Source organism: Sarcophilus harrisii, chromosome 5, assembly GCF_902635505.1.
Source record: "Sarcophilus harrisii chromosome 5, mSarHar1.11, whole genome shotgun sequence".
NCBI lineage: Eukaryota > Metazoa > Chordata > Mammalia > Dasyuromorphia > Dasyuridae > Sarcophilus > Sarcophilus harrisii.
This window is the reverse complement of record NC_045430.1, coordinates 211,372,068-211,395,345: the sequence shown is the minus strand read 5'-3', so window position 1 is coordinate 211,395,345 and position 23,278 is coordinate 211,372,068. Positions and strand designations below refer to the sequence as shown.

General features: G+C 35.3%; 1 protein-coding gene across 8 annotated transcripts in view; it reads left to right on the top strand.

Annotated features, from left to right (window-relative positions):
* Positions 1-23,278, top strand: part of DIP2C (disco interacting protein 2 homolog C) — a 581,014-nt gene that overhangs the window by 408,030 nt on the left and 149,706 nt on the right. For all 8 annotated transcript variants that reach the window (XM_031939601.1, XM_012551185.3, XM_023505023.2 and 5 more), the window contains 7 exons: positions 2,276-2,399; positions 3,540-3,649; positions 3,853-3,955; positions 6,439-6,503; positions 10,729-10,822; positions 11,022-11,141; positions 13,543-13,657. In XM_031939601.1, the coding sequence (XP_031795461.1) occupies positions 2,276-2,399; positions 3,540-3,649; positions 3,853-3,955; positions 6,439-6,503; positions 10,729-10,822; positions 11,022-11,141; positions 13,543-13,657 (731 nt within the window). The remainder of the gene's footprint in view (positions 1-2,275; positions 2,400-3,539; positions 3,650-3,852; positions 3,956-6,438; positions 6,504-10,728; positions 10,823-11,021; positions 11,142-13,542; positions 13,658-23,278) is intronic.

Genomic DNA, 23,278 nt, shown 5'->3' with positions numbered 1-23,278 from the left:
TTTTTTCCCAATTGCATGTCAAGTTAACTTTTACCATTCATTTTTATAAGACTTTACATTCTAAAATTTTCTCCCTTCTTCTTTTTCTCCCCTCTTCTGAAAATGAGAACAATTTGATATATATATATATATATATATATGTAAAACATTTCCATATTAGTCACAATTGAAAATAAAGAAACAGATCAAAAGGAAATGAATAAACTAAGTGGAAAAATGCTTCAATATGTTTTGAGTCCATCAGCTCTTTATTTGGTTATGAATAACATTTTCCTTCACAGATCTTTTATACATGATTTGGACCATTATGCTGCTCAGAAAAGCTATGTCAATCATAGTTGATCATCACCAAAGTTGTTGACACTGTGTACAACAGTTTCCTGGTTCTTCTCTTTTCACTTCACATCAGTTTATATAAATCTTTCCAGGTTTTTCTGAAATCTGCTTGTTCATCATTTCTTATTGTACTATTGTACAATTGTATTCCATTATATTCACTATAGCTTGCTCAATCATTCCCCAATTGATGGGAATCCTCTCAATATTTTGCATCTAGGGGGCAGATAGATGGCATCGTGAATAGATTACCAGCTCTGAAGTCAGGAGGACCTGAGTTCAAATCTGGCCTCAGGCACTTAATACTTCCTAGCTGTATCACCCTAGGCAAGTCACTTAACCCCAATTAGCTCAGCAAAATATGTGTGTGTATACACACACACACATATATTTGTCACCATGAAAAAGACTGCTATAAAAATTTTTGTGCATGTAGGTCCTAACCCTCCTTTTGTAGGTCCTTCCCCTCATTTTATGAAATCTTTAGAATACAGACCTAGTAGTGGTATTATTGATCAAAAGGTTAAAACAGTTTGTTTGCCCTTTGAACATAGTTCCAAATTGTTAAGATAGCATTTTCATCATTCTTTACAGCACAGTAATATTCTATTACATTCATCTGCCATAATTTCTTCATCTATTCCCCATTTAATCTTCCTCCCAATTTCCAGTTCTTTGCCACTACAAAAAAAGCTGCAATAAATATTTTTGTACTTCTAGGTCATTTTCCTCATTTTAAATATCTTTTTCAGGGTATATACCTTGAAATTACATCTTTTATGCAACTTCTACACATTTCTCATAGTAACATTTCCTTTGAGAGCAAAGGAAGATAAGCATACAGTAGTTTATCTAATTTTTCCCTGAGAGAATGGGAACTAAATTAACATTTTCCCTTGCTCCAGTCTCTTACAGAAATATCTTTCTCCCTTTTCCATATAGTTCTCAGCTCCTCAACAATAGGAATTCCCTCACTTCTTTCTCATCATTCCCTAGCACTCTGACTGCTGGAAGTTAGAGAGATTTTATTTTCCTTTTCCTTTGATGTGGTGGTCATCATAAATAGAGGAACTCTAGCTATAGCAGGGAGGCAGATGCCCCAGCAGTGGCTATTGCAGAAGTTGGGAAGGGGACATATCTGGGTCTCCAGAGAGTATGAGGAGTTTGGTCATTGTTCCTTTACATTCCTGTTTGTAGAATCCCAGGGAGTAGGGGAGAGAGTCCTTCAAGATGACATGGGACAAAAGGGTAATAGATTGGGGCTGGTTACATCTGCAAAGGCTTCCTTGAGCCCTGGGTGCTGTGAGGACAAGATGTTGGGGACAGGATTGGTGATATTGCAAGGGAGAGGGAGGAACATCCTTTGCAAGACCAATATGGAAAAAAGAAACACTGTTCCTGGGGCCCTGAAAGCTAGAGAAATGATTCCCTTCCTCAGGTGACCATTTTTATGTAAGGGGCATTCATAAATCAGGCTCATGTGGCCTGCCCATGCCTATTTACAGGTTGCCAGAATCAATCTTCTGGACCAAAATATTTTCCACTAGGAGACTATTTAATGTGCAAAAGTTATTTCATGAGAAACATGAAAGTTATAGCCTCAGGATAGGGTGAGAATGTGGCACAATAAAAGTTTCCATTTATGTCATGCCTCAAGGTTTGTAAAACACTTTTCTCAAAATAACCCTTTAATAGAGGTAGCAAAAGGGTTATTTATTGTGACAAATGAGAAAATTGAGGCCAAGAAGTACTTAGTGACCTGCCCATGGTAAGTATGGCAGTTGATATTTGAATCCAGATATCCAGGTGCTGAGTCCAATATTCTTCTCCCTCTTGTACTTTCTTGCCCTGAATATACACTATAGCAAAAAGAAAATGGACCTCGTATGTTTTTCACGGAATATTTTAACATTTTCCCCTCTTTGTTCTCTTCTCTCAGGATGCAGGCAGCCAACAGATAGGGTTTTTACTTGGAAGCTGTGGAGTTACTGTGGCCTTGACTAGTGATGCTTGCCATAAAGGACTGCCAAAAAGCCCAACAGGGGAGATACCACAATTTAAAGGTAACAGTCTTATGGTAACTTCTGAGTCATTTTTGGGTTCTGAATTCCAAGTGAACAGTATTTAAAGTAACTCACAGACTGGCCATGTCTGAGCACATATCTCCATTGTTTGAGAAGCTTTAAAGGGTCTCTTTGTCCAAGTGATAAAGAACAAAGTTCTCCATTTGTCATTTAAAGCTCTTCATAGCCCAGCTCCAACTTGTATTTCCTTATTTTCATATTACTCTCTCTCAAGTGTTCTGAGTTATGCCCAAACTCATCTACTTTCTGTTCCCTGTCCTGGACATCCCACCTCCTACCGTCACACTTTTGTTCCCAGTGGACATGTGATCTCTCTTACCTTTCTCTTGGAATCCCTAGGTCTTCTTCATTCCCTTTGTTTTCAGTGCTTCTCTCTTCCCCTTCTGAAGTTACTATGTATTTGTGTGTGTGTACACGTGTCTGTGTGTATGTATATATGTATATGTGTTTATATAAACATATATAATATATATTGATATTTGTAACACATTTAGTTATAGCGATATATTGTATATGACTATAGGTATCCTAATAAGTAAATATGGAGCATGTATTATAGATAGATATAGATATAATATCTATTTATATATACATATGTACATATGGATATATTGTATGAGCATAATTATCAATATATAGTATGTCTATTATTGCATTTTCCCAGTGATAGTTACATAGATATATAGTCATATAGATATATAGCTATATCTATATATCAATATATAGAGAAGTACATCAATGTATGGAAAGATCTGTAAATCAGTAAGCAGATCGATAAATCTGTATAAGCAGATATCTATGTCTGTATAAGTATATACACACTCTCTCTTATTTATTTATCAGTGTACCTCTTGTTTGTTCTTCACTACAAGGTAAGCTCCTTGAGAACAAGGACCGTTTTATTTTTGCCTTCATATGTCTAGAACCTAGGACACTACTTGATCCATAGTAGGCCCTGAAATTTTTAAAAAATATATTGATTGTGCTTAGTGTAACTTGAATTATTCTTTGAAGAACAACGTACAAATAGAAAAATTCTTACCAATGTTTTTTTTTAAAATCTGTACTCATTTTTGGGTGAGTGCCACCAAAAAAAGATGTTTGTCATTTATTCCCAAGGTTGGCCAAAGCTCTTATGGTTCGTCACAGAGTCTAAGCACCTTTCTAAACCTCCTCGGGATTGGTTCCCACACATCAAGGATGCAAATAATGACACTGCTTATATTGAGGTAAGTCAGATATGATCCATTCCCATTGGACTGAATGGATATTTGGGATCTCTAATCATGTGTATTTATGATTGCTTTTAAGTCCCATGAGCAAGGAGCACATAATATTTGAAATGGCTGTAAGATAAATCCGATTATTCTTATTTCCTAGCACAACTCTGCTTTGCATATTCTTGAATCTTCCTCTTTTTTTCCTATTTCAGTATAAAACATGTAAAGATGGAAGCGTGCTCGGGGTGACTGTAACAAGGATTGCACTGCTCACACACTGTCAAGCCCTCACACAGGCGTGTGGCTATACTGAAGGTACAGGCCTGCACCCAAATACATTTCCTGCAAAGATGTGACTTCCTGGGTCCCGGGTTATGGCTTTCCACTTGATTCTTAATGGAAGTGATTTGCTTACTTTTGCTAGAATCAGTCACAGATAGGATCAGATTCTTCCCCAGCATAATCTCAGCCTTGAATTAGCTTACCTGGGTGAATCCCATGGCCCCTGCCAGAGGATGAGTGGGAAAGGTGCAAGAAGAAATGTGGTTAAAAGTAAAGGAGAAAAAGCATTGGATTGGCAATCAGGGCACTGGGTTCTAATCTTTCCTCTTGAAGTGTCAAGAGGACACTTACTGGCAAGTTGATTTGAGGAAGTCATTTACCTATCTCACCTTCACTTTCCTCATCCATAGAACAAAATCACTGAACCAGATTATGTTCTTTTTAGAAAAAAAAAGTTTGAACTTTTATTTCTTTTTTGATTAAAAATTTTGACATTTTTACTCTCTCTCTTACATTCTCTCTCCTTACCCAAATTGGGAAAAAAAGACAAAACCAGTATAATAAATAAAGTATTATATTTTATTAAGTGCCTTATGGAGTTTGTTATGAGGCCACCTGGAATGAATAGGAAGGTAGCTAAAATACATTCACATTTTTTGTCAAGGCTATCATCATTCTCATTGCTTAGGTCCTCAACTTTATGATCTTAAGGAAATCTTTCCTTTTTCTCATCTCCCCACATATTTAGCCAATTACCAAATCTTGGTTACTTCTATTCCTTCAATATAAAATCTTGCAGCAATTCCCTTCTCTGTTTTTATCAGACACATTGGCCCAGGCTCTTATGGACCTCTCTTGGACTTCAGTAATGTAGTCCTAATGGGCCTCCCTTTCTTTCTGCAAGGTATCTTTCACATAGCTGTCATTTCTTTTTCTTTCTTTCTTTCTTTCTTTCTTTCCTTTCTTTCTTCTACCTCTCTTGCCCAAGCTGTAAGTGGAGTGAGCATCCCATTTGTATGGGGCCATCCCCATACAAATGGCTTAGATCTCATTAGTAATGACTTGATCTAATTTATTTTTCCAACTTGAGATAATTCTCCCCTCCTTATAAAGCCTGCTGGGCTTCTGTTCCCAGGGATCTACCATACTGGTGCTTACTTAGTGAGGATGCCAGATTTTCTTTAAACCTTCAATAGCGGAGAACTCCTGGACTCAAGTGATCCATTGAACTCAGTTTTCCCAGAAGCCGGGACCATAGGGATGTGCTACCACTTCTAGCTTTAATTGCCTAATTGATATTGCTAAGGCACATACAAGTTTCCCACATGACTCACTTGCTCCAGAAGCCTTTGTGGTACCCCATTTTCTTACGATAAATATATCCTTCTTCTTTGTGGCATTTAAAGTCTTCCTACTCTGTCTACAAATTCTAATCCTAGTCTGATGACATAATGCTCTTCTAAGGAAGAAGAGTAGATACTCTGGACCCCAACCAAACCTAAGAATAAGTAGATTTACTTATTCTTCCTGTACTTGGCTTCTCCTGCCTCCATACCCTTGTGTAAACCGTACCTTCTTTCAGGAATGCTCTCTCTTCTCACCTCTCTGCTTCTTGGTATCCCTACCTCCCTTCAAAGCTAAATTCATGTGCCTTTTCCTTCCAATGGCCTTTCCTGATTCCTCCAATTATCAGTACCCCCCTCCCATCATTATCTATTTATTCTCTATTTACTTATTTATAAATACATTATATTCCTTAAATGGATTGAAGAAAATGATTATCTTACTTTGATATGTTCTCAAAACTTCATATGGTACCTGGTACATAGCAGGCCCTTAAAAATGTTTTGGGGTCGCTTTTTTGGTTAATAAATAACTATGATTTCGCCAATAGAAAAATCTTTCCCATACTTTAATGATAGCTGGAAGTCAGAATACTAAGTTTCAGATCACCATTCTAATGCCCACCCACATATATTTGTATTTTGAGAATATTGAATATATTTGGGTTTTTCCTCCCTTGCTGTTAGTTTTTCACACCAGCTGATAATGTCATCTACTGCTTGTTTGTATATAATTCACTTTTCCGTACATCTCTTTTGGATTAACTTTCCTCATTTTTTCCATCATGCCTTTTCTTTTTATTTCTCAAAAATGTGATTCAGTGTTTATGATGTTGGTTAGCCTCCTGTTCTATAATATTTAATGGAGAGAAAGAAAATGTCTGGTTGTCCTCTTTAACACTTTATACCTTACCCCATATTTCCATTTTTCCCCCCTTTCATGCGAATTCATAACTGACCCACTCCAAAGCCCTTTGATTTAGCTTTTTCTGTAAAGGCAAGGGTTCTAGAAGCATAAAAGATTTTTTTTTTTAAGAATCTCTTTGGGAACATCATACTTTCTTTGAAAATAAGTGAATTATCATTTGTCTGTCACTCATATTTACCTTTTCATTTTAAGTTGTTTTTGCCTGGGCTAACAAGTAATATCTTTTTGGTCTTTTGGTTGAACAGCTGAAACAATTGTGAATGTATTAGATTTCAAGAAGGATGTTGGCCTCTGGCATGGGATACTGACGGTGAGTATGTGAACACTCCCTATATGTACCTGCTTTTCTCTTTCTTAAGCCTAGTCTCATTCTGTACACATGTACAAATGGCCCTGCTCAAAGTTCTTAAAATCAAGATGTTGGCTGGTGCTTGGGTTCGTGATTATATACTTTCCTTCACATTTTTAAGGAAAGATAATTCTTGCCTTTTAGAGGAAAACAAAATTTACTTTGTCAGCTCATTCATCTCCTTACCAGGAAGGAAAGCCAAGCTACTCTCAGTGGCAACAGACTTTAGTCACTGACCCACATATTGAGATTACAGCTGCTGACAGGAGCCTTTCTTACACTCATTTGTAGTTCAACAAATCCACCCTCACCTTGCTGTTTTTCAGAGCAAAAACTAATGTCATCTATTGCTTGTTTATATTAAGTTGACTTTCCCATGAATCTGTTTTGGATAAATTGTCCTTGACTATTCCCTTATGCCATCTTTAAAAAAATGATTCTGTGTTTATGAATGTTGGGGGATCCAGTGTTCCAGGATGCTCGAGGAAAAAAGAGAGAGAAAATGCCTTGAATTTAATTGCCCCATTTTCCATTGAAAACTCAGTATGAGTTGAACAGAAATATGTATCTTATTATTATGGATGTCGACTGATGGGTGATGACAATTCCAGAATAAAAGCATATTGGGAGAGAAATAAGTCTATGTGTTTGTTTAGCTGATAGCTTTTAAAAGCATGTTTAGCATAACCACCCAGAAATTATTGCATGCCTGTTTCATGTATAAGAATTTTTACTTCCTTCTTCCCCTTATAATATTTTTCATAATTGATAAAAATAGAAGATGAATAAAAACATAGGGTGAATTTGTCCAAGGAATTTAACCAGAATTGATCCAATAGTGAGAGGCAGAATAAAGAGTGTGTTGGACAAGAATGTGAATCCCACTTCAGATACCAATTCTGTGTATGTGTGTATATATGTCTATAGGAAAGTCAGTGAACCTTTCTGAGTCTGTTGCTTCTTCTGAAAAATGAGTATAATATTTGCTCTGTCTACCTCACAGGGTTTTTTGTCAGGCCCAAATAAAATAATATTTGTAAAATTCTTTGCAAATCTCAAAGCACTGTGTAATTGCCAGAGGTTGTTATCATATTACTGTATCATATGATTATATTACGTTATTGTGTTAGGTACCACAACCAGCCTTAGCTTACTTATTTATTAATATGCTGTGTTTCTCCTCTAGCTATAACATCAGTTAATAAGATTTAGTAGTGCTAATGAAAATAGCTCTCTGATTTACATGAACATTGTGTTCAATTCTTTGTTATATAGAGTGTCCCAGAAGTCTTAAGGATACACCTTCATATTTGGGATATCCTGTATATAGGTGATTTGCTGTGTGCTCTCGAATAGGTCATCTTTTTCTGACTTTCATTATCCCCCTTTTACATATGAGGAAATTAATATACCATCAGTTTCCAGGGTAATTGTGAGGATGCATTGAAATAATATAGGTAAAGGGCTTGGTAATGAAGCTGTTAGGTGGTATGGTGTATAAGATTCTAGGTTTACATTCAGGAAGACCTGAATTCAAATCAAGCTTCAGACAGTTAATTAGTTGTGACCCTAGTTAGCCTCGGTTTCCTCATCTGTAAAAAATAAAGAGGTTATTCTCAGTGACTTCTAAGCCCCTTCCAATACTGTATCTTTGATCCTATGATCTTATGGATTTTAAAATGCCATATAAATAAATGAATCAGAAAATATTAGGGTTGTAAGATACCTTATAGCTATAAGATCATTCATCCTCTTAATTTAACATTTAAGGTAATTGAGACACTGAAGGTCAAGAGCCTTTGGTCCAGGTTATATAGTTATAGTTATTATGGTCCACATTATGATTTTTCTGGGAAAATCTTGATTTTAATTTCTTTATAACATTTTACCTCTTTGGCTGAAATCCATTACTGTCTCAGTTTATTATAATACTGAATGACAGCCCGTAGCCTAGCAGGAGCTAGAAGGAAAGGGAGTTTGAAATCCCTTCTGAATTACCTTTCCCCTGGCAGAGGAAAAGATAGTCTTCCTTGGTTGGTTCTTTGTATCCCTTTCAAAGAGGAAGTTCATTCTTTGTATGGGAGTAAAGAGTTCAGCTAGAAATCTGGGGACCCAAATAGTGAAATAAGACTTCTCTCTATTTGGTTATCAGTGCCTTGCATATTGTAAGCATTATGTGTGTGTGTGTGTGTGTGTGTGTGTGTGTACAAATACATATATATGGATGGATATAGCTAGATATAATTATACATGCATGTATTCATTCATAAATACACACAAATGTGTATATGTGAGTAAGAGGGAGAGGGTGGAAAAGAGAGAATGAATAAGAACATATCCCAAAACAAGCATAAAATTAGATGAAGACTTTTTGTAAATCCTCTATATCATAGCTTCTTAAACTGTGGGTCACAAGTGTGTATGGGATTGCATAACTGAATGTGAGGCTCATAAAATTATGATTTATTATCAGTAAATGGTTGATTTATATATATATATGTGTATATATATATATATATATATATATATTTATATGCTCAGGATGATGTAAAAATTTCTCAAGTGAAAAGGGGTTAGAAGTGGAAAAAGTTTAAGAAGCCATGATCTATATATGTCATTTCTCCCCCAAGTTGTTTTTTCATAATATGGTCATAGCACAGCTTTATTATTTTAAAAACTGTGAATTTCCCCAAAATGACTCATGCATATTCAAATATAAAAGAAGAAAATAACATCCCATAGCAAAACACAGATTTGGGGGAAATTATATATTTTATATGTATTAATATATTATTATATATTATTCACATTTGTTCTCTAATTCCATTGGTGTAGGTAAAAGAGTCTGCTTTATAGTATATAGTTAAATACTCTAAAAACAAATTTGTTCCTTTAGCCTTCAGATTGTCTTTTGGACTTGATGTGTGATTTCATTAATGTAGGGAATTCTCAATGAGGAAATAACTCTTCTCAGTGAAGCTAGGCACTTTTTTGTGACTTATAGCCTTAGAGAGTTGACTTCAATTTGCCATAAGGAAAAAATTCATTCATTCATCCATCATATTCATTCTCTCTCTCCCTTTCCCTCTCACTCTTCTTTTCCCTCTTCCTCTCCCTCCCTTTTTTCTTCCCTCCCTTCCTCCTTCCCCCCCTCCCCCATAATATGGAAGGCCATGATTGGAGGACTGAAAATTATCTGGATGATCAAAGCAAATCTCACACTTCTCCCACACTCCTTAGGGTTATATTTAATTAAAGGTATAAGACCAGAATGTTTAGAGATTGAAAAAGAGAGCTTTATAGCTAAAGCTAGAACAGATCAAAGTAAATATGGAGAAACTATGTATACAAAGGATAATAATCTCTTCTACTACAGGAGGAAAAAAGAATAGGGCATGTTATTGTTTGTCCTTTGTTTTAGAAGAGGACCAGACATCAGGGAGGTGATGCTGTGACATGCAAGTGAATTGGATTTAAATGAGGGAGGGTATGCAAGGTCACCTGTCTCACTTTCCCCTCCAGAGCCATTTGGGTCCAGTGGCCAGATAAAGATCATGATGATTGGAGATGGCTCTGGATGATAGGAGGAAAAAAACTAAAGAAGGAAAAAAAGAATAGGGCTTAAATACCATCAAGAGGAATTTGAGTTAGACTTAGGGCATAAAAATAGGTAACCTTTTGGCATTTTTTTCAGTCCCAAGAGTGTCTAAAGTGATTAGCAAAACGTTGTTCACAGATAGTGTCAGGGCCTCTAGAGGAATCAACAAAATGTTTACTTTGGGGAAACCTGAGCATAGCAGAATGGAAGAGCACAGAATTTGGAATCAAAGATTCAAGTTCATATTCTGGCTGTGTTTTTGACCTTGTATAAGGTCTTGTTTTGAAAATGAACAGAGTGGATCAGAGAAACCTTAAATGATATTTTCCTGAATACTTTGGGAAGGGGAACCCAAGATCCTGTAGATTAAGGGGAGTGAATTAAGTGACCTCTAAGGTTCCTTCCACCTGTAATATTAGTAGTTGGGAACCCACTATAAGGTAAATTTCTTACCAAGGGTTTAAATTGTTCTTCCCACAAAGTCCCTGCATGTTTATTGCATCAATATGATGGGATCTTCTCTAGTTATTAATGTTCTGAAGACAGTGGGTTTTCATTTCAATGTAAATTATTTCATTTTTATTCCAGAGTGTCATGAATATGATGCATGTGATCAGTATCCCATATTCCTTAATGAAAGTGAACCCCCTTTCCTGGATACAGAAGGTCTGCCAATACAAAGGTAAGGACCTGAGATTTTCATTTCATTTTGAATGTTACCAGGAGTTATCGGTTTGATTACCTCCGAATTTAAGTGTAGTCAATAATTACTATTCCAGTTAAGATTCTCCGTTCCCTGCCTTTCTATTTTTGGAACATGTGGCCTGATCGGGAGCAACTTCATACTTTTTCATTAATGTTTGTTTTTTTTTTTTTTTCAGCCAAAGTGGCTTGTGTCAAATCCAGGGACATGCATTGGGCATTAGTTGCACATCGTGATCAAAGAGATATCAACCTCTCTTCTCTCCGTATGCTGATAGTTGCTGATGGAGCAAACCCCTGTAAGTAATGTTCTTCTATCCTCAGAATTCTTCCCTCAGGGACAAAACCTACAGTAGAAATTCTCACATTCTTTGGACTTTACCACTCTCAGTGATGTTTTACTTTTTAATCCTAATCATTACATTTTAATCATCATCATTGTGTTAAGACATAAAACTTTTAAAAAAGACAATTTGATCAAAAGATTTCTTGGGATGCAAGTTGTCTTTTTTATTGAGCAAATTCTGCAAAAACAATTCTTTATACAATGTAAGCTATAATAAACCATTTTTTCTACTTGGAAAACAATACAGAAAAATTAAAATTAATGTTTTGCTTTTACTTTTACACAACATACAAATGCTTTGGAGGTTCTTAAATAGAATGAGCCACAGGGCATGTACATTATTAATTGTGAATGATAGCACAAAAGGACACTGAAAAGAATAAGAAAAATCCTAAGCAAGCTGCTATGAGAAATTTGAGGGAGGAAAAATCACTTTCAGTTAAGCTAAGGAATGACTTAATGGAGGTGATGATGTCTTTGTTGGGCCTTGAAGGAAGAAAGGAGCTTCAGAAGATGGAAATGGTAGAGACAAATAGCTGCCCATCATGGAGACTGAGCTCATTCTGAACAAAGATGGAAAAGACAGAAGGGAGCTACACAGCAATTGTTTGACTGAAATGGAGAGTATATGAATTGAAATGGTCCAAAAGCAAAAATGTGTAAATTATTGGAGTTACATCTGGGGAGACCATATACAGAAAGGAAATGGCTAGGATAAAACCTTGAACAACATGTTAAAGGGAAAGGACCAACTGATAAGCCAACAAAGAAGTCAGAGAAGTAATGGTCAAAAAAATGGGAAGAAAATCACAGGACTTTCCTGTTATCTAAGGGTAGAGATGCTATTAAGGAAGAAAGGAGTGAACAATAATGTAAAATGCTGCTAGAAGAGCAAGAAAATGAGAATGAGATCAGGGGGAAAAAATCAAAGCCTTTGGCTTTAATGATAAGATCATTAGTGATCTTGTAAGGAACTCTTACTTGAGGGATAGAAATAGAAATCACATTGCAGGGATGAATGACTGATGGAGAAGTAGAAGCTATAAGTACAAATGTTTGTTGTTTCCAAAAGCTTGTCACGTAAGGAATGAAGACAGATGATAGTAGCCTAGGTAGATTTTTAGGGTCAAAGAAAGGATTTTAATTAGTTAGTTGTTTGGTTTGAAATGTAGAGAATGGAGCAACTTTTTAAACCACAGAAAAAAAGAGAGCTAGTTGGCAGGGAGAAAATGAAGATTCATGAGAGAGTAAGTCTGATTGTTGGGGCAGGATTATAGGGGAGGCAGAAGAGAATAGCACTCTAGTTAGAAGAGGCATGAGCTTTATCAAGAAGGAGTATTTTGTAGGCCAGTTCCAGTGGACTGGTGATGGAGAGAGCCATCTGCATCCAGAGAGAGGACTGTGAGGACTGAGTGTGGATCACAGCACAATATTTTCACTTTTTTTTGTTCTTGTTTGCTTTCTTTTTGTTTTTTTTCTCATTTTTTCCTTTTTGATCTGATTTTTCTTGCACAGCATGATAATTGTGGAAATATATATATAGAAGAACTACACATATTTAACATATATTTGATTACTTGCTGAATTTGGAACACAAGGTTTTGTGAGGGTGAATGCTGAAAACTATCTATGTGTATATATATATATATATATATATATATATATACACACATGTGTATGTATATATGTGTGTATATATATATATATATATACACTCTGAAAATTGAAAAAAAACTTAAAAAAAAAAGAAAAGAGCACTATCTTTTCCTATCACACTGAAAGGAAGGAAAAGAAGAAAAGGAGAGATCCTTGAGAACTTTGGAGTATATAAGTGGAGAGTCAAACCCTATATGGATGGCTTCAAACATCCCAAAGGAAACTAAGCTTTAAGTATAATAAGATGCTTTTTATGTAAATAAAATCTATGTAATAAAATCTATCTAAATAAATATTTTAAGGAATATTTTCTTTAATTTTGAAGAGGAATTGATTCAGATCTGCTTCTCCCTTTTAATGTGCTTATTAAAATTGCCAGACCAATTCCTTAACAAAAAATGAAAATTTATTTCATTGATCAGAAAAAAATATTATGACAATAATATTGTCTAATGCACTACAAGTCTACTTTTCAGTCCATGAGTTGTGGTCCTTTTACTATTAAATTTGGAAAAGGTGTTATTTCTTACTGCTGAAACATAGTACATTATAAGAGGAAGCATTTTTTCCTTATCTAATTCCTTTTGTACATCAATTTCACCATCTTAGAATCCTATATCATGACATATTTTAATATATAAATCATATTATTTCACTGCCCTGATTTTTTTTTTCTTTCTCTGAATTTTCCACTCCAGGGTCTATTTCTTCTTGTGATGCATTTCTCAATGTCTTCCAAAGTAAAGGCTTGCGACAGGAGGTCATTTGTCCTTGTGCTAGCTCACCAGAGGCTCTCACTGTGGCCATCCGAAGGTATTGGGTTACATTAATTAAAGTAGACAGCTTGTAGAACAATCATGATGAAACAGCTAACTCAACCCAAATCATATCAGTGTTAATACTCTGCTTGTAGAATAAAAGACAAGATTCATCATTTCTCAGAACCAAGATTTGTTTATGGTTACCAGGTAGGGTTGATTTTGGAGTTAGAGAATTGTACTGTTGCGTCACTATTATAAAATATGGGAATATGAGAACTTGCATAATGCCAAAGCATTACCATATACAAGGCAAAGCAACAACCAAAAAATATTCACAAGTAGCTATGAATTAATTTGTGCCACATACAACTTGCTTCTTTCTCCCTACAACAAACTCAACATATTATTATCAGAGCTGTCTAATTTTCTTATTTCCTATTGATCTTCCTTCTATTGTTTTCTGTGCATTTTAACAGTTTTTATTCCGTGCCCTTCTTCCTTATCTGAAGGAAATGAATGTTGATTTTATTATGTTATTTTGATTACCATATTAATTGTTTCCCTGCTTATATTACTTTGATGTGCATCAGTTCAAATAACCCTTCCCAAATTTCTCTGAATTCTTTATATTTGCAATTTATTATGGCACAATAATACTCTATTTCATTTTTATGCCACAACTTATTATTTTTTTAAAATTATCTTAATTTTAAAAATATAGTAAAGAAAAGAAGAAAAACAAAAGAAACACAAAAGAAAATAAAATGAAATTTAAAAAAAAATTATGTCCCCTTCAGAACATGAGGGAGTATTCAAAATATATTAACAGTAAATACCATAGCAAGAAAGTTTATATGTTAGTAGAAAAAATTATTAATGAATGTCCATTTTTTTCTTTTCTTCCTTGTAAATTGTTCTTTGCTGTTTTATTTGCATTATTCTTTTTTCCCCTTTCATACCTCCCTATACCTCCAAGCAAGCTTCAATTAAGAAAAAATATATTTATGTATACATATGTAGATATATACATACATAAACACACTCACACACATACCCTCCATATACACACATATATTTTTCCTATCCCTGCTAACTTTTTATTTAAACACTGCTCCATAACGTGCATTGCTATTACTTACTCCCCCTCCCCCAAGGGAGAGAGAGGGAGAGAGAGAAGGAGAGATGCCTATTGAACCCATCCCAGATATGAGTAGGTTTTCAGAACTACCAGCCCTCCTCCCTTCTCTAACACCTCTGTGTTTATTCTTCCTCTGCACTTCATTTGTATAATATGGTCACTATTTTTACTTTAACTCTATCATTCTTTTTTTAGCTACCTTATTGTTGATGTGAATCTTAAAAATATATACTATATATATATCCTATGTAAAAAAAACACACAGTTTGTCCATGTTGAGTTCCTTAAAATTGATCTTTGATATTGACTCTTATATGTTAAATTTTCTGTTAAGTTTGGGTTTGATTGATAGAAAAGCCTGAAAATGTGCAAGTTCATTAAATGTCCACAGTTCTCATTCAAAATTATAGATAATTTTCCTGACTATGATATTTTTGGCTTCAGGCCTAGTTCTTTAAACAGTAGTTATGATTTTAGGACCTGTGGTCCTTTATTATGAGTACTGAAAAGTCTCATACAATTCTAATTATAGCTTCAGCTTATCTGAATTGTTGTTTCTTGCAAAACTTTTTCTTTGATCTGGGGGATTTTGAAATTTGGCAACAAATATTCCTGTATTTTTCTACCAAAGGATCTCTTTGAGGTGGTGGTTAGTGCATTTTTTCCTACTTTTCCCTAATGTTCTATCATCCATAATTTTCTTAGATTATTTCCTGTATTATTGTGTCAATGTTCTCTTTTTGGTCACAACTTTCTGGCAATCCAATTATTCTTGCATTTTCTTTTCTTGTTCTGTTCTCTATATCTGTCAATTTTATTATAATGTGTTTCATATTCTTTTCTATTTTCTTATTCTCTATAATCTGTTTCAGTATTTCTTGGTCTGTCATAGCTTCACTGACTTCCCTTTGCCTGATTCTAATTTTCAAAGCATTATTTTCATCTTTGAGACTTTGTCTCTACTTTTTAGTTGGCTAACTTTTTTTCTCCATAATCTTCTTGTTTTTCTTAGGGTTTATTGGATAAATAAATATTTATTTACTTTTTCCTCAATGTCTCTCATTTTATTTTTAAATTCTTTTTTGCATTCTTGTATAAATTCTCTTTGGACAGGGAGCCATTTCACATTACTCTTAGGAGTAAAAGCTTTTTTTTTTTTTTTTTTTTTTTAAACTAAAGTGACTTCTTCTAAAGATGAACCCCAATGTTCCCTTTTCCCATAATATGTTTCAAAGGGTCCCTTCTTTTTTGCTGCTTCATTAAAAAAAAATAAGGCATATTAATATAAGCACCTCTAATCTTGGAGTAAGGGGATGGTGCCTCAAGTATCCCTTCTGCTCACCCTTCTGACCAGAAACCCCAAATCAAGAGCTCCCTTTTCTTGCAAGTGCCTGCATCTAGCAGCATCTCTGCCTGCACCCCACTTCCCATCCCCGCCCCCAGCCTCTCCACTCTCTAGGTGCTGATTCCTTCTAAGTTTCAGCAGTGTAGCTTGGCCTGGCATTCCCAATCACCCTAATTCATTCTTTCTTTCCAGACTCAGACTCCAGTCCAATCAACCAACAGCCCAGTAGGTGAAAGTCTCAGTAGTTCCTGCTGAGGCTCCAGGCACACCCAGATAGCCTGAAGGATCCCCACTTGATGTTTCTTTAGAGCTAGCCTGGAGGTGTTTGCACTTCAGACCAGGTTAATCCCCAGCCCAGGGTTTTTCTGCAGATCTTCTCAGATTATATATGGAGGACCCCTGTTCAGCCCCAAGTCTTCTTAATTTTTCACCAATCTATGTTTGCTTTGGGGTGCAAATTTGTTCCATTTGTGAGGGAAACTGGGAGAGTTTAAAATTTACCAACCTATTCTGTCATCTTCCTAGAATCCTCCCTACCATAATTTATTCTGCCATTCCTCCATTGTTGGATATCTGTTTTCTGTTTTTTGCACACACACTTTATATGCATGAGACCTTCAAATTCTTTGGAGATATATGTCTAATTACTAGATCAGAGGATATGCCCATTTTTAGTGACTTTTCAGTATGATTGTAAATTGTTTTCCAGAATTATTGAACCACTGCCCAGCCGCACCATCGGTATTTGTCTTTGCACAGCTATTCCAACATTTATCATTTTCATCTTCTGTCATCTTTCCCCATCTGGTGGGTGTGAGATGAAAACTCTGCCTTCTTAAAATATTTACTTCTCTTATTATTAATGATTTGAAGCTTTCTTTTATATCATTGATAGCTTGCATTTCTTTATGAGAAAAAAATACCTGTTCATTACCGCTGACTACTTATCTTTCTACTGGAGAAAAACTTTTATTTTTATAAATGCTTTGGTTTTTTTGTACAAAGTTATTAGTTTACTTTCTGGCATCTACTGTTTATTAATTTGGGGGAAAGGGGAAAAAATAAGTGATGAATACTGTAGGCCCAGTCAAATCCAGGCATTTTAACATGAAGTTGTTATGCTATCTTCAACTCTGCCCTCTGGAATACTGTACTGAACACATTTTGAAAAATGCTGATTTTTGGAACAGTAGAGCAGCTTGATAACACATCAAAGAGAAACCTGGACTGTGATAAGCAGATTTTCTGTCAGCATGGGCATTAAATCTCCCAGGGTGATTTTACTAAGTCTAAGCATTATTCTCAATGTCCTTGGTCATAAGTCTCCCCACCTTCACTGCCTTCTTCCTAGTGGTCTAGCATGGTGGTAGCTTTTTAAGAGTTTTGGGAAGGAGGTGGCTGAGTTTTTATTATGCTCAGGATGAGGAAAAAATAGAGCCCATTTGACTGTATATAAAAATAGAAACAACTCTCCAAAACGTTAAATCATCATTGTCACTTAAGTAGCTTCAGTTGTCAATTACCCCAAATGCCAAAAAAAAAACTAGATAGGTCTCAGTTATCCACACTAATGAGGGGAAAGGAATATGTGGAAAATTCAATCATTATTTTTGTTTGGGTCTTAAATGTTTCCTATAACTTGCTTTTACCAGGGCAGCATTTTTTTCTTTCTAGTTATTTATGTTTTACTTAGGCTAATAGAAGCATGAAACAAGAGAAGCTGAAGTAAGAAAGCCTAGTTTACTAAAGAGAGAAATTAAGGGAGATGATTTACCTGACTAAATGATTCTGTTTTACAAAAGATTTCCTAGAAGAGGCTGTTCCAATAACATTTCTTCTAGAGATATTAATTGTTGGTTTACAGGCTGGTCTTTCTCAATAAGAGAGGCAGAGGGCTGCAATAATTTAAAGCTAAATTATTTGGACTGATGGTTAACTGGGAAGGAATAACCCCAATGTGATTCAATATCTTTGCTACCACCATGTAAATTGGTGAGAAAATATGAATATATTTACAAAAATTCAATATGTATTTAACTTCTTAGGGACACAGTCACTATATAAAGTGAGGTATGATTTTACAGTTAGCACTTACTTATAGTAATAAAGGAGAGGTAGAGTTTAGGCAAAACAATATCTTCTCTTTGGTTTTGTAATACATATGTGTGTAAGGATTTAGTTATATATATATATATGTAGCAGTTTTGCTTTCCTGTTAGTAAGCATTTATTAAACAAATACTATGTGCTGGCCTCTATGCTAAAGGCTTCAGATAAATAAAAGAGTTCATGCTTCCAAGGAGCTCAAAATCTAAATGTTGGAGATATGCTGGAAATAACTCCATACAAACGAAATATATTTAGGACAAATTGCAGATAATTACCAGAGAGAATGCAGTAGCATTAAGGGGGGAATCAGGAAGGGCTTCTTATACAAAAGGGATTTGTAACCCAGATTTGACAGAAGCCAAGAGAGCCATGAATCAAATACAGAGGGAGAGCCAGTGAAAGTACTCCCAGTTGGAAAATGGAGCTTCTCATTCCAGGAATAAAAAGGAGATCAGTTTCACTGAGTCACAGAATACATGGAAGGAATGGAGTATAAGAAGACCAGTAAGGGAAAAAGATCCAGGTAGTAAAGAGTTTTGAAAGCCTTGTTACATTTTGTTTAGACAAATAAAAATAATTTCCTCTTATTAAAAACAGAATATTATAGTATACTGGAAAGAAAGCCAGTCTTAAAGTCAAGAAGACTTGAGTTCAAATATGCTTTTCTAACACATTCTCCCCAGTTTCCCATTGGTTGCTGATCTGATGTGGTAAAGAAAGTTTTCTCACTAGTATTTCCTTATAGGAATGAAGTCACAAACTCTTGGTGTAACCTCTAGGAGGAGGAATTAGTCTCTCAGCAGCTAAACTTGGATTAGTAGTCGGTCATGGGTGATTTACAAAGTGAATAATTGAGAGTTTAAATGTGATTCTTATTTCCTTATTGGTGATACTCAGAGGAAAATGAAAGTGATTTGGAGTGTGTTGTCAACTTTTGCTTTTTTAGTTGTTTTTCTGGTCCTGTCAAATTTTCGTGGATTTGGATTTTCTTGGCAGAAGAGTAATTTGTCATTTCCTTCCTCAACTCATTGTACAGATGAGGAAACTGAGGCAAAGAGAGTTAAATAACTTTCCCAGGGTCACACAACTAGCAAGTCTTTGAAGCCAGATTTGAATTCAAGAAGATGAATCTTCCCAACTCCAAACCTGGCACTCTTTCTACTAAAGCCACTTTGCTGCTTTACTGATATCAATTGGGGAGTAGAAAAAAGAAACAATAAAAGAAAAGATCCTGCCCAAGTGACAAATAATTAAGATATCTTTCAACAAATACTTACCGAACAACAGTTATTGATTGCATGCTGTAATGGACACAGTGGGGAAGATAAGAAAAAAAAAAAACCTTATAGTGTGGTCTGGGAGACAAGACTTAGCACAAGAAATAGAAAACAGTGAAAGACAATTTATCATTAAATTGCCAGTCAGGGAGGGAATTTAGGATATGTTCTCTGTGAACCGATAATTGAGAGCTGCCAAGGGTTGTTACAGGGTTCCTTTTAGCTGAAAGATACTCCTCTAAAGATGAGGGTGCAATAAACTGGAGGTGTGATTTCCTTTGTTATTATCAAGCCATCAATTTGAATCCATAGACTCAATGAAAAAAGTAGAATTAAATTTATTGTAGACATGCCAACAAAGAGGAAATGAAGTATCAAATTCTAAGTAACTAAACATATTACCTGTTGCAATCCCTTCAGTGAATCCAGCTTTTATTTGTCATATATTTTATGCTATTCTTGCGTATTCTTGTAATTTCCCCTGTACTGTGAAGTGGAATTTAAGAAGCCAGAGTAACACAGCTCACAGTCTTTCTACCTGTTTCCCAGGTAACAGACACAAAGCCTCTGATTCAGGTTGTATTCAGTGGAAGGAAATAAATATTGTCCCTGCAGAGCACAGTCTCAATACATTATAGCTGTTGGTGCTACATACAAAAGGAGCTGATGGAATTAGCAGTTGAAGGAATGCCAGTGTGGGACCATCATGATCACATCTTGGCTAACTTTTGTGAGGCAAGAGATTGTCCTAGATAGAACTTTCACTTTCCTTGATCATATCCCTGCCTTTTGATCATAATCATCTTCTATCCATTATATGGAATACTAACTAGGAAGCTATGCAATGCTATCAAATCTGGTTGTCAGCCTCCCTTCTCCCCTTTATATTTTGCAGAGCCCTTCATAGTATTTTTGGAGTTTTTCCTTCAAGATTCTTTTCTAACAAGTCTCATAAATCTTGTGTGATTTTATCTTGCTTTCATCCAATCTGGAGCAGGTTAAAAAATAGCAGTAGTGTACATTTATATGGTACTTTAAGATTTACCAAGTGCTTCATATAGCTCATTTGATACAGTGGATGATAATGGAAAGACAGTAGATTGTGATTTGGCAGATGTGGGTTTTAGGATAAGCTGTGTGACTGGACAAATCAGTCCAACCAGGTGGGAAGAAAACCAGGAGAAAGCATTGTCACAGAAACTGAGAAGGTATCTAAAAGGAGAAGGTAGTGAAAGAAATTACAGAAAGGGCATCAAGACAAAAAAATTTTAAGTCATTAAATTTAGTAATTAGGAGGACAGGGGTGACCTGGGAAACAGCAGTTTCAGTAGAATGGTGGGAATAGAAACAAGATAGTGAGTCTTGAAGAAATTGGGGCAGCAAGTCCAAAATTCTTTCTGAAAATTTGTTAATGAAAGGGGTGGGGATACAAGTTTTAAGAGGTACCAAAGTCAAGTAAATATACGGGTTTTTAAATTTTTTTTTTTGTTGTTTTTTTTTCTCCTTAGGATAGAAAAGGTTCACTGAGATTGATGAAAGGAGAAAAGCCATTAGAGAGAATAAAAATAAAAGAGTAAATGGTCATTTTCATGTCATGAATTTGTAATTGAAGCAAGATTTCATGAGTAATGAGGGGGAAATACCAGTAATTTAATTCAATGTAGCAAGCATTCATGAAATACCTATTATGTGCCAGACTCTGCTAGTCTGAGAATACAGAAATCAGTCCTTGCTCTCAAGAAGCTCACATTTTCTTGGAGAAGAGACATAAGCAAATAAGTCAGTACTAAATATAAGAAACATTATAAAAGAAAAGAATTTGTTTTCTGGAAGAGAGGGCAAATAGTTAGGGGAGTCAGAAAGGTCGAGTGTAGGAAAAGACCTTTGGCCTTGAGAGAGCAGAGAATTCTAAAAGGCTGAAGTGAGACATTAGCAGGCAGTTCTGTTCCCCCTCTGAATCTGGGGGTCTCTGTTCTGCTTAGCCTCTAACACTTCAATGCAACTTTCTTATTCTCTTATCTTCTTCCCTTTTCTTTTCTTCTTTTGGGAAAAAGCTAACCTGTGCCCTTCATTTTTAACTTTTAACACCAAAAGCAACAGGTTAATAATGCTTTAGAGTTTCATCCTACCTGAATAAGCCACAATAAAGAAATAGAGATTCACCTGTTTCATACAGGGCACTATTATATGCATGAAACAAGTGACCCCTGGTTGTGGGTTTATGTCTGCAACCAAGTGTCATGGACTCAATTAACTGGATTTGCCCCTGGTAACAAACAATGCAAGCCATTAGAGAGTATGCCCAACCTGTGAAGAAAAACAATGCTAAGCAATCTGGTGTCCTCAGGCTGCTGGCATATTATGAATGACATTTTTGCTTTGTCCTCCCTTTACTAAACTGAAGTTCTTCTCCAGGTGCCCCTTGCCTTGCTGTGTTCTATCATTTCGGAATTGATAATAATGTTTTGGGTTAGTGTGAGGCTTTCCCTGAGCATGGTGCAGGAACTTTAGAAAGCTCTGGATAGCTCCTTTGGTCCCCAGGACTATTTCAGTGATATAAGGAGAATTATCCTTCTTTTATGCTCTAGAATTTTAAAACTAAGGTAGGGTGGGCAACAAAAAGCTTTGAACTACATTATCATTTCAAACTATTTTGTGTTATATTCCCAATTACTTTTTTTATAAAATTAATTTGTGCTGCTATTATTTGCTTTTACTTCTCCTTCATTTTCTACTATATCCTCTTTTGCCCCCAAGTCACTCCTTATAATGAAGAATAAAAAAAAAAAAGAATAAACAAAAGACAAAATAGTTATACAACACTCAGACATTAAACAATGTACAGCATTCCATACCCATAGACCTCTTATTCTGCAAAATGGTGGAGAGAGGCCACTTTTCTTGGGGGCAGACTTTTGGCATTACTATTTTATGGCTGTTTCAGTGGTTTTCTTGTTGTCCTTCTATCCATTTGCATGTTCCCTCTAGTATTTCACTACAGTAATGTACCACAACTCATTTATCCATTTATCTCTTCTAGACCTTTTAGATTGCTTCCAGCTTTCTTTGCAATTGTGTCAAATGCTGCTATGAAAATCTATTAATGAAATAGCATGTGTGCATGGATATGTATGTGTGGTTATCATGGCAATAGCAATCTCTACGGAAAAAAGCCAACCTAGTATCAACAACAACAACAATCACCACCCCATAAATCAACCTGAATGTCAAGTTTTCCAGCTATCATTTGGGCTTTAAAATTTTCTGTGTCTGATGAGGTACTAAATTTCCTTCCCTACTCCTTCAAAAGAGACAGAAAATTGAAATGGAATAAATGGAACCAAAGAAGGGTCCTTGGTTTTAAAATCAGGCATCATTGCGCTTTGATATGGTCTTACATGGTCAGGATTCAATGATTTCATCAGTTTGAGTACTATAATCTTAGGAAAACACAGCCAGATGTCTCTCAGTGTAGCCTGCACATAGTAACAAATGGAAGTAAAAACAAAATATTAAAATAATCTTTTTAGTATTAACCTGGGAATAAGATGCTTAGCAAGTACTTCAAAACATGCATTAGACATTAAAAAACATTAAAGTTTCATCTATAGGAATATCCAAGAGTTTGTTTTTAGAAAGTATTTAGAGTCATTCAGTATTATTATTACATTATTACAGTAAGGATGTAGTGAGGATTTTATAGACACTATGGACTGGCTCTATCATATTACCAATGGCAAATATTTATTAAATATACACAATTCTGAGACATTTAATTAACTAGTGTGCTCCATTTAGGGATTGT